The 12,065-nt window shown below is 43.8% G+C and overlaps 1 protein-coding gene across 1 annotated transcript; it reads left to right on the forward strand.

Annotated features, from left to right (window-relative positions):
* Positions 1-1,171: 1,171 nt before the first annotated feature.
* NPTX2 (neuronal pentraxin 2) lies at positions 1,172-11,516 on the forward strand. Its single transcript, XM_069870316.1, has 5 exons — positions 1,172-1,617; positions 3,253-3,469; positions 6,480-6,724; positions 8,069-8,248; positions 10,022-11,516. Exons 1-5 carry the CDS (start codon positions 1,192-1,194, stop codon positions 10,247-10,249), a joined length of 1,296 nt encoding a protein of 431 aa, XP_069726417.1. The 5' UTR covers positions 1,172-1,191; the 3' UTR covers positions 10,250-11,516.
* Positions 11,517-12,065: the final 549 nt, after the last annotated feature.

Genomic DNA, 12,065 nt, shown 5'->3' on the forward strand with positions numbered 1-12,065 from the left:
CTTCAAACGTTCCCACCTCCTTCCCCTCGCTCAGAAATCTCAATGCCGATCTTGGTTTGCGCCGCCGTTCAGCTTGTTGCTCCCCAGGTCTGACCCCCCCAGCCCCCCGAAGGCTCCCACGAGCGGGAGGGGGTTCAGCAGAGGAGACCCCAGACGAAGCAGGAGCAGGGAGGCCGAGCTCCTCCGTGTCCCCTGGGTGTGAGGGGAGGCAGCAGGAGCTGCGGCGGCTGCTGGAGGGTTGGGGTGAGCTGGCCCAGGGGCATCAAAACCCCGCGTGCTTTCAGGGGCTGCTGAGATGAGCTTCCGACCTCAGCTCAGTGTGTTCTATTCTAAAAACTTCCCAGCTGTGTAAAGTGTGCCCAGGTGGCCGAGAAGGCCAATGGCATCTTGGCTTGGATCAGACACGGCGTGGCCAGCAGGGCCAGGGAGGTTCTTCTCCCTCTGTACTCGGCACTGGTGAGACCGCTCCTCGAATCCTGGGGTCAGTTCTGGGCCCCTCACCACAAGAAGGATGTTGAGGCTCTGGAGCGAGTCCAGAGAAGAGCAAGGAAGCTGGGGAAGGGGCTGGAGAAGAAGCCTGAGGGCCCTGGGGGTGTTTAGCCTGGAGAAGAGGAGGCTGAGGGGAGACCTCATTGCTCTCTCCAACTACCTGAAAGGAGGTTGTGGAGAGGAGGGAGCTGGGCTCTTCTCCCAAGGGACAGGGGACAGGATGGGAGGGAATGGCCTCAAGCTCCACCAGGGGAGGGTCAGGCTGAACATTAGGAAAAAATTCTTCACAGAAAGGGTCATTGGTCCCTGGCAGAGGCTGCCCAGGGAGGGGGTTGAGTCCCCTTCCCTGGAGGGGTTTAAGGGACGGGTGGACGAGGTGCTGAGGGACATGGGTTAGTGCTGGATGGGGGTGGTTGGACTCGATGATCCGGCGGGTCTCTTCCGACCCGGTGATTCTACGATCCTACGATTCGGTGAAGGGGCCCGCGGAGCCCCCGCCGAGGGGAGTCAGCCCGGCGCTCGCCCCCTCGGAGCGGCCCGGGAGCGGCCCCCGCGTCACGCGGCCGCAGCCAATCGGCGCTCCCCGCGCCCCCCCCCCCCGCCCCGCCTATAAGAGCCGGCGGCCGGCGGCGGGCGCGGAGCGGCGCGGGGACCCGGCGGGACGGACCCTCCGCCTCCCGGCCCTGCCCCGAGCCCGCCGGGATGCTGCCCGTGGTGGCGGGGCTGCTGCTGGCCGTGGCCGCGGGCGGGCGGGCGGCGGAGCGGGAGAGCAGCCCCCCCGGGAGCCGCTTCGTGTGCACGTCGCTGCCGCTGGACGCGGGCTGCCCGCCGGCCCCGGCAGCCGCGGCGCCCCCCGAGGAGGAGCTGAAAGCCGCCGTGCTGCAGCTGCGGGAGACCGTCCTGCAGCAGAAGGAGACGATCGGCAGCCAGCGGGAGGCCATCCGCGAGCTGAGCGGCAAGCTGAGCCGCTGCGAGGGCGCCGACGGCAGAGCCGCCGCGGGCACCTGGAAGAAGGAGCCGGGCAAGGGCAAGGACACGATGGGCGACCTCCCGCGGGACCCCGCGCAGGTCATCGACCAGCTGAGCCGCACCACGCAGACCCTCAAGGACCGCCTCGAGAGCCTGGAGGTAGGGCCGGGGCCGTCCCCGCGGCTTCGGGGCGCTGGGGCCGCGGCGCTCGGCTCCCCGGACGCCGGTCCGAGCTGCCTCATCTCGTTCTTGGTTGTTTATCCCCTCGCTTTAACCAAGGGCTCCTCTGCGAACGCGTCCTCCCGCCGCGTGGGGTGAGATTACGGCTTCCCCGCTCGTCACCAGCGCAGTTTCCGCGTTAATACGTCTAAATCTCCCTTTCTGGGAATGTGACTTCGTGGGATTTGAGAGATCAGGAAAAATTTCTTCACCGAAAGGGTCATTGGGCACTGGAACAGGCTGCCTGGGGAAGTGGTTGAGCCCCCATCCCTGGAGGTGTTTAAATACGGGTAGACGAGGTGCTTGGGGAGATGCTTTAGTAGGGGACAGGTGCGGTTGGACTCGATGATCTCGAAGGTCTTTTCCACCAAGCGGCTCTATGATATAAAGCCGCTGTCTCAGACCATAAGATCGTGGCAAATGGTGCTGAACAGACCAGCGGTAACGAGGAGATCGTGGTGGGCACGTTGTGAGCAGAATCATAGAATCACAGAATAACCAGGTTGGAAGAGACCCACCGGATCATCGAGTCCAACCATTCCTATCAAACACTAAACCAAAGTCGTATTTAAAACTGATGTAGAATAAAAGGAACCTGGTTCTGTATACCTGCAAATAGAAAGGGGATTTGGTCCAAGCCCACTGATAATTTAGTTCCACGAGCCTTTGGACAGTGCCCATGGTTGATTGGTACTCGTGGAAATACTTTATAGGGAGTATTCCCACAGGGATCATGCTCTTTTGCTTTCCACGCCCACAGAGCTACATGTATATCCCCCTGCTGTGCTCCAAGCAGTCAGTGGTGATGTGAGGATGGTGAATAACTTCCTAAAGGTTATTCTGTGAGGTCTAAACACTCTGAACTGCTTTTCTAGTACAGTTTTGAATGACCAGTAGTGTGACATCCTTTTTTTTTCACTGTTGCTGTCTTTTTGAGGTATTATTTTAGGCTTATAAAAGCCTATTCCACGAGAATAGTAGGTTGAACCGCTGCTTTCTTTGTATCCTTAAAGATAGATGTGTTACTTGAGAAAGTGTGTGTGGTATTTTTTTTAGTTTAAATAAAAATATTTCCACTGGCTAATAATTACAGTTGATCTCAAGAACATCTGACTTATTTTGCAAATCAAAAGTGATGAATCTTTCGTGGGTAAATTTGCTTTTGAAGTAGCTTAAGTTTTTATGTAAGAAACAATTTTTCTGGTTGCTTACATTGGCAACATCACTTGCAGTGAATAAAGCAAAAATTGAGTACTGTGCCATGTGTAGCCATACTAATGGAAGTGCATCAGACCTGGTGCCCTCTATTGATTTTATTGAACTTAAATGTACGAAGACTCCTTCATATGAAACACTGGAAGCCTCTAACACAAGTGCCCTTTTGTTTCAGGACCTGTTTAGCTACAGTGCTGATAAAAGCACTGAACATGACAAGTGCTAAAAAGCAATGCCTCTTATGTACTAGCTGGAGAACTCTGCGATCTTGCTTTCTTCTGCCTGAATCAGGAGTGTATCTGCATTTCCCAGCTTCTGTTTTAGAAATGACAATTTTTTTTCTTCTCATTTCCCCTTAAGCATCAACTCCGAGCCAATGTGTCATATGCTGCACTGCCTAATGACCTTCGAGAGATGCTTCAGCGGAGGCTCGGAGACCTGGAACGCCAACTCCTGAGCAAAGTGGCCGAGCTTGAGGATGAAAAGTCTTTACTTCATAATGAGACATCAGCCCATCGGCAGAAAACAGAGACAGCCCTGAATGCATTGCTAGAAAGAGTGTCTGAATTAGAAAAAGGTAATCTTCACAGAATATAAATGCATCCCTATGCTGATTAATTTTGTTTACTCTCTCCTCCTAGTGCAGTAGTCTAAATGTGGCCCTTGAGGGGAACACAGTTAAGTTGCTGGCCTAAATAGCAGGTGACAGTGCAGATCCTTAGATTCCCTTTTTCTTTTGTCACAGGCTTTCTTCTTGACAGGCCTCTGGCTTCTTGTCTCTAATTTGGTGTATGTGGGTGGCTAAGATGGAGCTCTTAGTGTCTGTGGGATGGAAAGATCTATAAGGAGGCAAGTGGAAATAGGAAGAAGTATGACATTGGTGTCAGGTGAATACTTAGATAATGTCAAGTACACGTTTAAGTAGAACTGCCTTTACTTGGCATGAAAAATGGCAATTTATACCAGAAGCATTTCTTGCTGCTGTAGAAGTATTGCTGGTGGTCTTTTCTGTTGCTAGTTACGACTTTGGGTAACTGCAGGTGCTTGTGTCCTACTCCATGCATGTAGCCTTTAGAGTTTACAGCAGATTACACGTTGTGCCACTGGGGGACACTGTCTTAATCCTAGTAATTTATTCAGATACTTAGATTAATTATTACCGAGATCTCTATGCTTGAGTAAAATATGTTTATTTGAATTACAAATGCTCATAGAAACAAGCTAAAGAACAGCACTATCTTTATGCGTTGACTAGATACATCTACAGAATGGACTGTGTGGGACTAGAGTGCCAGTGGACATCACTGCCCAGTCTTTAAATGATTTTTCCAAGGTGAATAGACTTTCTGCTTAAAAGCAGCTAATGGACATGCTTTCAAAATGGTGCAAACATACATATCTCTTGATTTTTAAAATGCAGCCTAATGGATCCATTTGTGTAATGTAGTATCTATTTTTTTATTTTAAAAGTGTGAAGGAGGGGAAAAAGGAAGAAGAGATGATCTTCTGGCTCTGTCATTCAGTGTTTCCTGAGAGCCAAGAAAAAGCACCAACTGCAACTGAAGTTCTGGAGAGTTAGTGTCCTGTTAATGTCTCGTGGGGCAATTAATGCTAGTCCTTGTCTCTGAAAGATGTGACTCATATCAAGCAAGTCATCAGAAAGAGAAGGGGAGTGGTGAGAGAACAAGAATGTGTAACTTAGTTTAAAAATAGCCTGTTCCCACCGTTATTTCTTGTGTGGGGAGAGGGCTGTCTTAAGTCTCCAGGGAAGTAAAGAATTTGGGCCAGAAACCAAGACGTGGGCTTTCTTTTAGTTGTGTAATTTGCCATTACAGTGCAACTGAGCTGTTCTTTGCCTCTGGTTCCTCTGTCAAATCAAAGAGAGGGTAGCAACGATTGAAGAACTTAATGATTTTGTAGATTTTGTAGGTAAAATGCAGGCAATATTTGCAGTGAACAGGTTATTTTCTAAGTCTAGAACTATTTCCTACATCTCTGAAAGGGGATAACGATGTTTCTGAATCATCTTTGGACAAAGCGGGCAAGATCCTCTAGGAAAAGGATTGTCTTATCCTGTGCATGTACCCATGGATCTTGTATTCATTTGGAATTCTGGATGCTCTCAAGTCACGAGAACAAACTGAGAAATGTAAAATGAGGCTAATATTGTTCTTTTCTCACCCATTATTGTTTCGCTTAAGTTCTTTCACAGAATGACTGCTACTCTTAATGAAATATGTTTTCCTTTTTAAAAGGTGATGTTGTTTTCTACCAGCCTCGTGGAGGTGGATCAACTTTAGCCCTAAGACTCTGGGTTTTTTTTTGCTTAGAATTTAGAATATTTCTGGTTTTGGTCTCTAAGTTCCTCAAGACAGATACAAGCATCAGACAAGCTTTTTCTTCTTCCACCCCCTCGTTCTTTGAAAAATGCAGTCAAAACACTTCAGTTGCTTCTGAGGACTGAGAGAATACCAATGGTTTAAACATTACATATAAGAATTGTGGCAACCTTTTGTGAAAACAGCTTTTCTTTTGGATTGGAGTGTGAAGCTTGGCAAGGGGATTGAATTTATTTCAGGAATGTGAGTAAAAGAAATGAGTGGGACTTAGAACAGGTTGCTAAAAGGTTGAGGGTGAAACTCTACTACAAAACTATGGAGTTCTATTCTATGGCACAATGTGAGATTTCTATCTTAATATTTAATTCTAGAAAATTGCTTGTAAGCATCTGCATCTGAAGTATACACAAACTATGTAATACAGAGTATTGCAACTTTAAAACATCTTGATCGTAAGAGTACTCAATTTCAAAAACATTTTTGTGGAATATCTCGCTGTTTTTTATCACATCTTTTAGAAAAAGCTAAATAATTATTTCTGCTTTGATATTGAAACAAATGTCAAATGCTTTCATAGTTTATAACTTTATATTGCATTTTTCTTTAGGTCACTTTGAACTTGTTCAGATCTCATCCTGATTTGTCTGTGGGACAGAAAACAGTTCTACTGAATTTAGCTCTCCTTTCTGGAATATGTCAGCTCTTTCTTATTTCAGATTGGCCACCTCAAATGAAAATATCAACCTGTTTCTTGGCCTGCTGTCTGTAAAATGGGCATGCTGCTCCTAGCTCCCTGTGCAGCAGCAGTAGGAAAAGAAATTCTGTTTTAAAGTGTTGTGATGCTTTAATAATGAGCATGTTGGAGAATCTGTGTTTAGTAACAGTAAATATCTTTTGAAGAAGAGAATTTTTTGAAATAGGCATGCCTCCAGCCATGAACTAAGCAGTGAAGAAAGAAAATATTTAATAGCCTCTCATTAGTTGTCTGCCATCTATTCTTTTGCTCTGAATAGGCAGGAAAAATAAAGTAAGTAATTAGCATGATGTTTATAAAATCTAGTTGTATTTTTCTGTGCTGCAAAATCAACATTCAGTAGTACTACTTCAATATATATTTCTTTGAGTACTCCTCTAAAGGGATTAAAATTCCAAAGATTCTTAATGTCCATTATATTGTTTCTTAACCTGAATTACAAATACCTTCTTTTGTTTAATGTTAAATGTTTTTCTTCCTCAATGTAATTCTAGGTAACAGTGCATTTAAGTCTCCTGATGAATTCAAAGTCTCTCTTCCTCTTCGTACAAACTACTTGTATGGGAAGATCAAGAAGACTCTGCCAGAGCTGTATGCTTTTACTGTGTGCTTGTGGTTGAGATCAAGTGCTTCTCCTGGAATTGGCACTCCCTTCTCATATGCTGTTCCTGGGCAGGCTAATGAAATTGTCCTCATAGAATGGGGGAATAATCCAATTGAACTGTTAATTAATGATAAGGTGAGAATCTACTATCTCTTCTTTATTGTCTACATAATCAGAATAACGCCTGAACACTTGGTACTTCTCTAGTAACTGTTATTCTTTCTGAGAGAAGACAGCTCTGGGTGTTTGAAATGGTAGTGTCTGCTTGTCTGTAGTTGTCCATCTGTTTGTTGCAAGTTCATAAAAGTACACGCAACAAAGTCAAATGTTATATGTGTTCATGTGTTGAGACAAAGCAGCATAACATCTAGATGGGCACGTGCTTATGCATGTCCTGAATTTACAAGCAGATCTTGGCTTCTTGTTTTCTCTATGAAATGGAAGCAATTTTTGAAGCCACAATGCTGCAAAACCTGTGAAATATAAGCCAGCTGCGGTATTAGTTTCTAATCCTAGAAATTCAGGCATGTTGAAAATAATTTTGCAGAAGACAGAGCAAAAGGCATGTAATTGTGATGGTTTTGTTGTGTTTAGTGACTGAACATCAGCTTAAATACTTTTTTTCAGACTTTAGATGCATAAAGCAACAATTGCCTTACGCTGTTTCATATCACTGATGGTTTCTGACAAGCTTCAGAATGAGGCTTGAGGAGAACAAGACCTGTTGAAAGTTGGCATTAAAGCAGGTTATAAATCCTTTCTCTTCACCTTCAATTAGGTTTCCTAGTAACTCTGATCTCTGGGGGATCAGGTGTTTACAGATCTACAACACAACTGAGGTGCTTCAGTTATGTGGCTATTTAAGGACTTCTAACAGCCTTATCATCCTCTCAAATTAATCAAATCGGAAAGCCAATTATTTTTAATGGTTTGTAGAAGAGAATGAGACTCGAGTCTGCTTATCTTTAGTGATAACTTTCTTCAGTGTTATGTCAGTACTATTAATGCTCTCTGAGGCTTTCTTCCACTTCATAGCTGCTCCGTAGCCTGCTGAATTTGTCTCTTTATGTTGACTTGAGTGAATGTTCAGATTGGATTCCTAAAGGAGCATGATTCCTCCCTATTTGGAGCCCTAGCCCCAGGTTTAAAGAGAAGCTTAATGTAAGCACTGAACGAAAAGTTAGGACTAAGCACTGAGATTTAAACAACAAATGCCATATTGATAGGCAGCATCAGTGGGCTGATAGCAGCTTAGACTCTAGTGCTTGTGTCACTTGATTCTAGGTGAATCAAAGCTCACATTTAAAAAAAAGGCATCCCTGTATTCCTGAATGCAGGAGAGATGGAACGAAATGGGAAGAAGTGGACTCACTTCTGCCGCTGAAATTTTTGCTTCGGAGGACAGAGTAAATACTGTCCCTTTTCAAATGTTGTGTAGGCTTGGTTTGCATCATTCATTATTCTTGGGATTTTTTGTAGGTTGCTCAGCTCCCTCTCTTTATTAGTGATGGAAAATGGCATCATATCTGTATAACATGGACAACCAGAGATGGAATGTGGGAGGCTTTTCAGGATGGAGAGAGGCTTGGCACTGGAGAGAATCTTGCTCCTTGGCACCCAATTAAACCTGGGGGTGTCTTGATCCTGGGTCAGGAACAGGTGAGTGACTGACATTGTGTTTCAGGGTTTACGAAAAAATCAAAACTCCTCAAACTGCAGCGTGAGTGTTTCTGTTAAACACTTGGTTCTGTTGTACACTCAGTATCAGAAAGATAAAAGCAAAGCAACAAGTACGTAATGCAATCACACATTGCTATCTTTTGTTTCATTAAATATTCAGAATATTCATGTTGCAGCTATTTCTATTCCCACTCTTAATGCCATAGTGTGCAGCTTTGTCAGTGATCTGAATAATGCCTTAAATTAAATCCTTTGAGATTTTTCATTGCCAGTAACTAGCAATGTGGCCACTGAACTTACAGAAAAGGACAGAATTGCCCTGTGCTGTTGTCTCAGCACTCAAAAAGGAGCTTGCTGAAAGCAGAGCAAATATATTTGCTTTGTGTTTTATTCTTTTTTTAACTGCAGCTAAAATGACTGTCCCCCTTAGCAAGTTACTGGTTTTCCCCCTTCCTTTCCTCTTTATTCCAAGAATAATAAGAATGTTAGTCCTCAAGTCCTGGAATAGGCCAGGGAAAGTGTGTGTATGGGGGTGAGGGGACTGACAACTATGGGCACTGGAATGCCTGTGGGTATATCAGGATCTTTTGTAATTTGACCTGCTATGAAGAACTCCTGCTAGACTGAATTCAGCAGCTCTAGAGGTATGTAACACACTTTTAGAGTAGTCTGTCACTCCAAATTTGACACTTGATAACTCTCCTAATGCATAAGCTAATATATTAGTACTGCCAACAGAAAGCATTCGTGAGTTTAGGGTTAAGTCCTTTTTGAGTATGAAATAAACTCAAAGGATATGAATCTTGCGTTTTCTAGTTAACATCTTATTAAGGTATTGCCTATGAGTTATGTGATTTTCATCTTCACATTTTTTTCTCTACCTGTTCATTGTATGATTACATATACTGAAAAAACCACATTGTAATGAGTAGGAGGAAATAGCCTTTCTCTGGGGTTCACAGCTGGTCAATCAAAAATTAGTTTTATACTGATTTTACTAGACACTTATCCTTGACAAATAACAGATGGGAAACTCAGAGTCCTAATACACTGCACAGTAGATGCTCCAGCTAGTGAGTGACTGGCAGCCTTTCTGTAACACTCCTTCCTTTTGCCTGTACGATGCTTGGTTCTATCCTGTGCTGTTGTTTTCATGTTAGTGTGATTACTAATGTAAAATGTGGGATTTCTGTGATTTCTTGAATAGTGGATAGAGCAAAAAATGCCTTTTAGGCTTATGCAGTAATGGTTTGAATTAACAATTTGATAAAAGTGGAAGAAGCTGGTTTTTTTAGATCCAAAGATCACATCTTATAGGCCCTGCAGACAACTGGTCAAGGGCTGCAGTTCTAGTTTAATCTATAGCTATACAGCTTTTGGAGTAATCTTGCACATCTGTGCAGGTCTTGCTGAAGTTGTCCTGTGCCAAACTTGCAAAATAGCTCCTAAATTACCCCGAATGTTTAAGGCTGCCTTCCTGCTCTACTGCTTAGGGGCAGGGTTAGATACGTGTGAAGGAACATGGTCACTACTGTTTGCTTTGAATTGACACATTTCAGACTGGAGCTTTTAACTTTTCCATCAAACACCTTGTTTAAAGTAGTCCTCTGGAAACTTGAAGTTGTTTGTTTCTGACCTAGCTCTGTACCTCCTTCTAGCAGCGTGGCTGGGGGTTGGTGTGTGTCTTTGAGTTTGAAGAAGAAAATGCTGAAGTAACCTTTTCATCTAATCCTAACTCTTGTGTGCCTGAAGGACACAGTAGGAGGAAGATTTGATGCAACTCAAGCCTTCGTTGGGGAGATGAGCCAGTTCAATATATGGGACAGGGTCTTAAAAGCTGAAGACATCACGAATATTGCTAACTGCTCTACCAACATGCCTGGCAACATCATACCCTGGGTTGATAACAACGTTGATGTGTTTGGAGGTGCTACTAAATGGCCTGTGGAGACATGTGAAGAGCGTCTGCTAGATTTATAGCTGCAATCTTTTCCCATTCAAGTGCCCCCTTTTTAGTAGGACAATCTTACGTGCAATCTAAAGCACTTTTCTCTCTGCCCTTCCCCAACCTTAACTCCCCCAAAGAATAAAAAAAATGGAGTAAACTGCCTCAGTGCAAAGATAGCTGCTATAGTTTGGGGCATTGAGCCTGACAGTAAAGGAATCTTGTCTAGAGCAGCCCTTGCTTTCTTGTGGCCTGATCCAAACTCATGCTCTGGCCTGCAGCCGCCTTCTGGTTAGGCCAAAGCTTAGTATTTCAGTTCTGGCAGGGAGGGGGAACAGCCATGTACATGCTAACTATAGCTCTCCTTCTGACAGTGTACGGGGCTGACAAACACCTGAGATTTTAATAGGCTAAATGTGAATCCTTCCTTCCAGTCTATCATCTCTCCTTTGAACTGAAGCCATTATTTTCTAGCCCTTTTTAAATAAATCACTTAATCCTTACACTACAGTGGTTATGGTGCAGCCATGGGTAGGGTAGAACAGCCACTGTCTAAATGTAAGGGTCTTGCTTTTTAATTTGCAGATTATAAATTCTTATTTTATGATAAGGAGGCGATGTGTTTGAGGCATCTTATTCTAGCTGAGCTTGAAGAAAGGGCTGTGTAATCAGCATAGCTCCATTGAAGTAGAAGAGCTTCAGGTAAGGTTCTGCCCAAAGCCCGTCTTGCCTGCCAGGATCCCAGCATAGGTGGATGGGTGAAAGATTGTTTGTATTTTCTGTAGGCTGAATGTACTGAATTTGTAGTGACCTCTGTTTCTCTTGCTTTAGTCAATGTCTCTCTCTCTTTCTCTCTCTCTCTCTTTTTTTTTTTTTATAAATATACAAGCTGTGATTAAGTGAATTTGTTTTGTTTTGCTTTGAAAGGCCTTTTTATGAGTAAGTGCCAAAGTTCAGTTTCTGCTTGCTGAGAAGCGCTATATATTTTTCCAACTGTTCTGCACTGTTTTCTATGTTATTATAATGGTCCTATGTAATATGAAAATGTGCTGTTTTTTCAATTCTTGATTGTCTCTTCTATAAGCACTGGGCTGACTACTACATTTTTTTACCATTTTCTCTCAATATTTTGCAAATAATGTTGCTGTTTCCTTGGCATTAATGTGACTACTTGGTTTGTGGCTCGCAGATAGCAAATGCACTGTACTGGGAAAGAGAAAATACTTTTATTATTTAAAAGAGATGATTTAAAGGGGGGGTAAGAGGGTATTTATAAAGCTAAATATCATATTTTATTTTTCATATGTTTGAATTGTAAGAACAATATGGTGACAGTCCCATTTGTAGGATGAAGTTACATATTTCCATTACTATGTAGTATGCTGTTCTTAAAAGAAAATTCTTACAATGAACTTTTAATTAAAATGCACTGTAAAATAAGTCTTTTAATTTCTTTATAGTCACACAAGACACTGAATATACTGTCTGGTGGTGTGTTTGAAGCTCAGGCTGAGACCTGCCTCCTCCCACTGTGGTCTGATGGGCAGTAGTCTATGTCTTGACCTGGAATAGCGCGCTTGGATTGGAGTGGGATGGGACACAGAACAACTACTGACTTGGATTGTTACAATCATGAGAAACAAATTATGACCCCTTCTGGGTGAAACTGCTGGTTGTAGGCAACTTAAGTGTCCCAAACCACTGTGAAACACTGAGATAACTTGAAGTGGGGTAGCAGAGACACTGCGCCAGTGCAAGTTGTGAAGCGCAGTGTCCACGGGCTCTTGATAGTAAACAACACTCTCCTTGCTGCACTAACATGGGGAGAGCGCACTCTGTGAGAGATCGAGT

This window comes from Phaenicophaeus curvirostris, chromosome 16, assembly GCF_032191515.1.
Source record: "Phaenicophaeus curvirostris isolate KB17595 chromosome 16, BPBGC_Pcur_1.0, whole genome shotgun sequence".
Classification (NCBI taxonomy): Eukaryota; Metazoa; Chordata; class Aves; order Cuculiformes; family Cuculidae; genus Phaenicophaeus; species Phaenicophaeus curvirostris.

Bases quoted from the DNA above. Each gene is read 5' to 3' on its own strand.
- NPTX2 (XM_069870316.1), top strand. From the start codon at position 1,192: ATGCTGCCCGTGGTGGCGGGGCTGCTGCTGGCCGTGGCCGCGGGCGGG. The intron at 6,725-8,068 runs GTGAGAATCTAC...GATTTTTTGTAG, and splicing joins AACTGTTAATTAATGATAAG to GTTGCTCAGCTCCCTCTCTT. The intron at 8,249-10,021 runs GTGAGTGACTGA...GTGTGCCTGAAG, and splicing joins TGATCCTGGGTCAGGAACAG to GACACAGTAGGAGGAAGATT.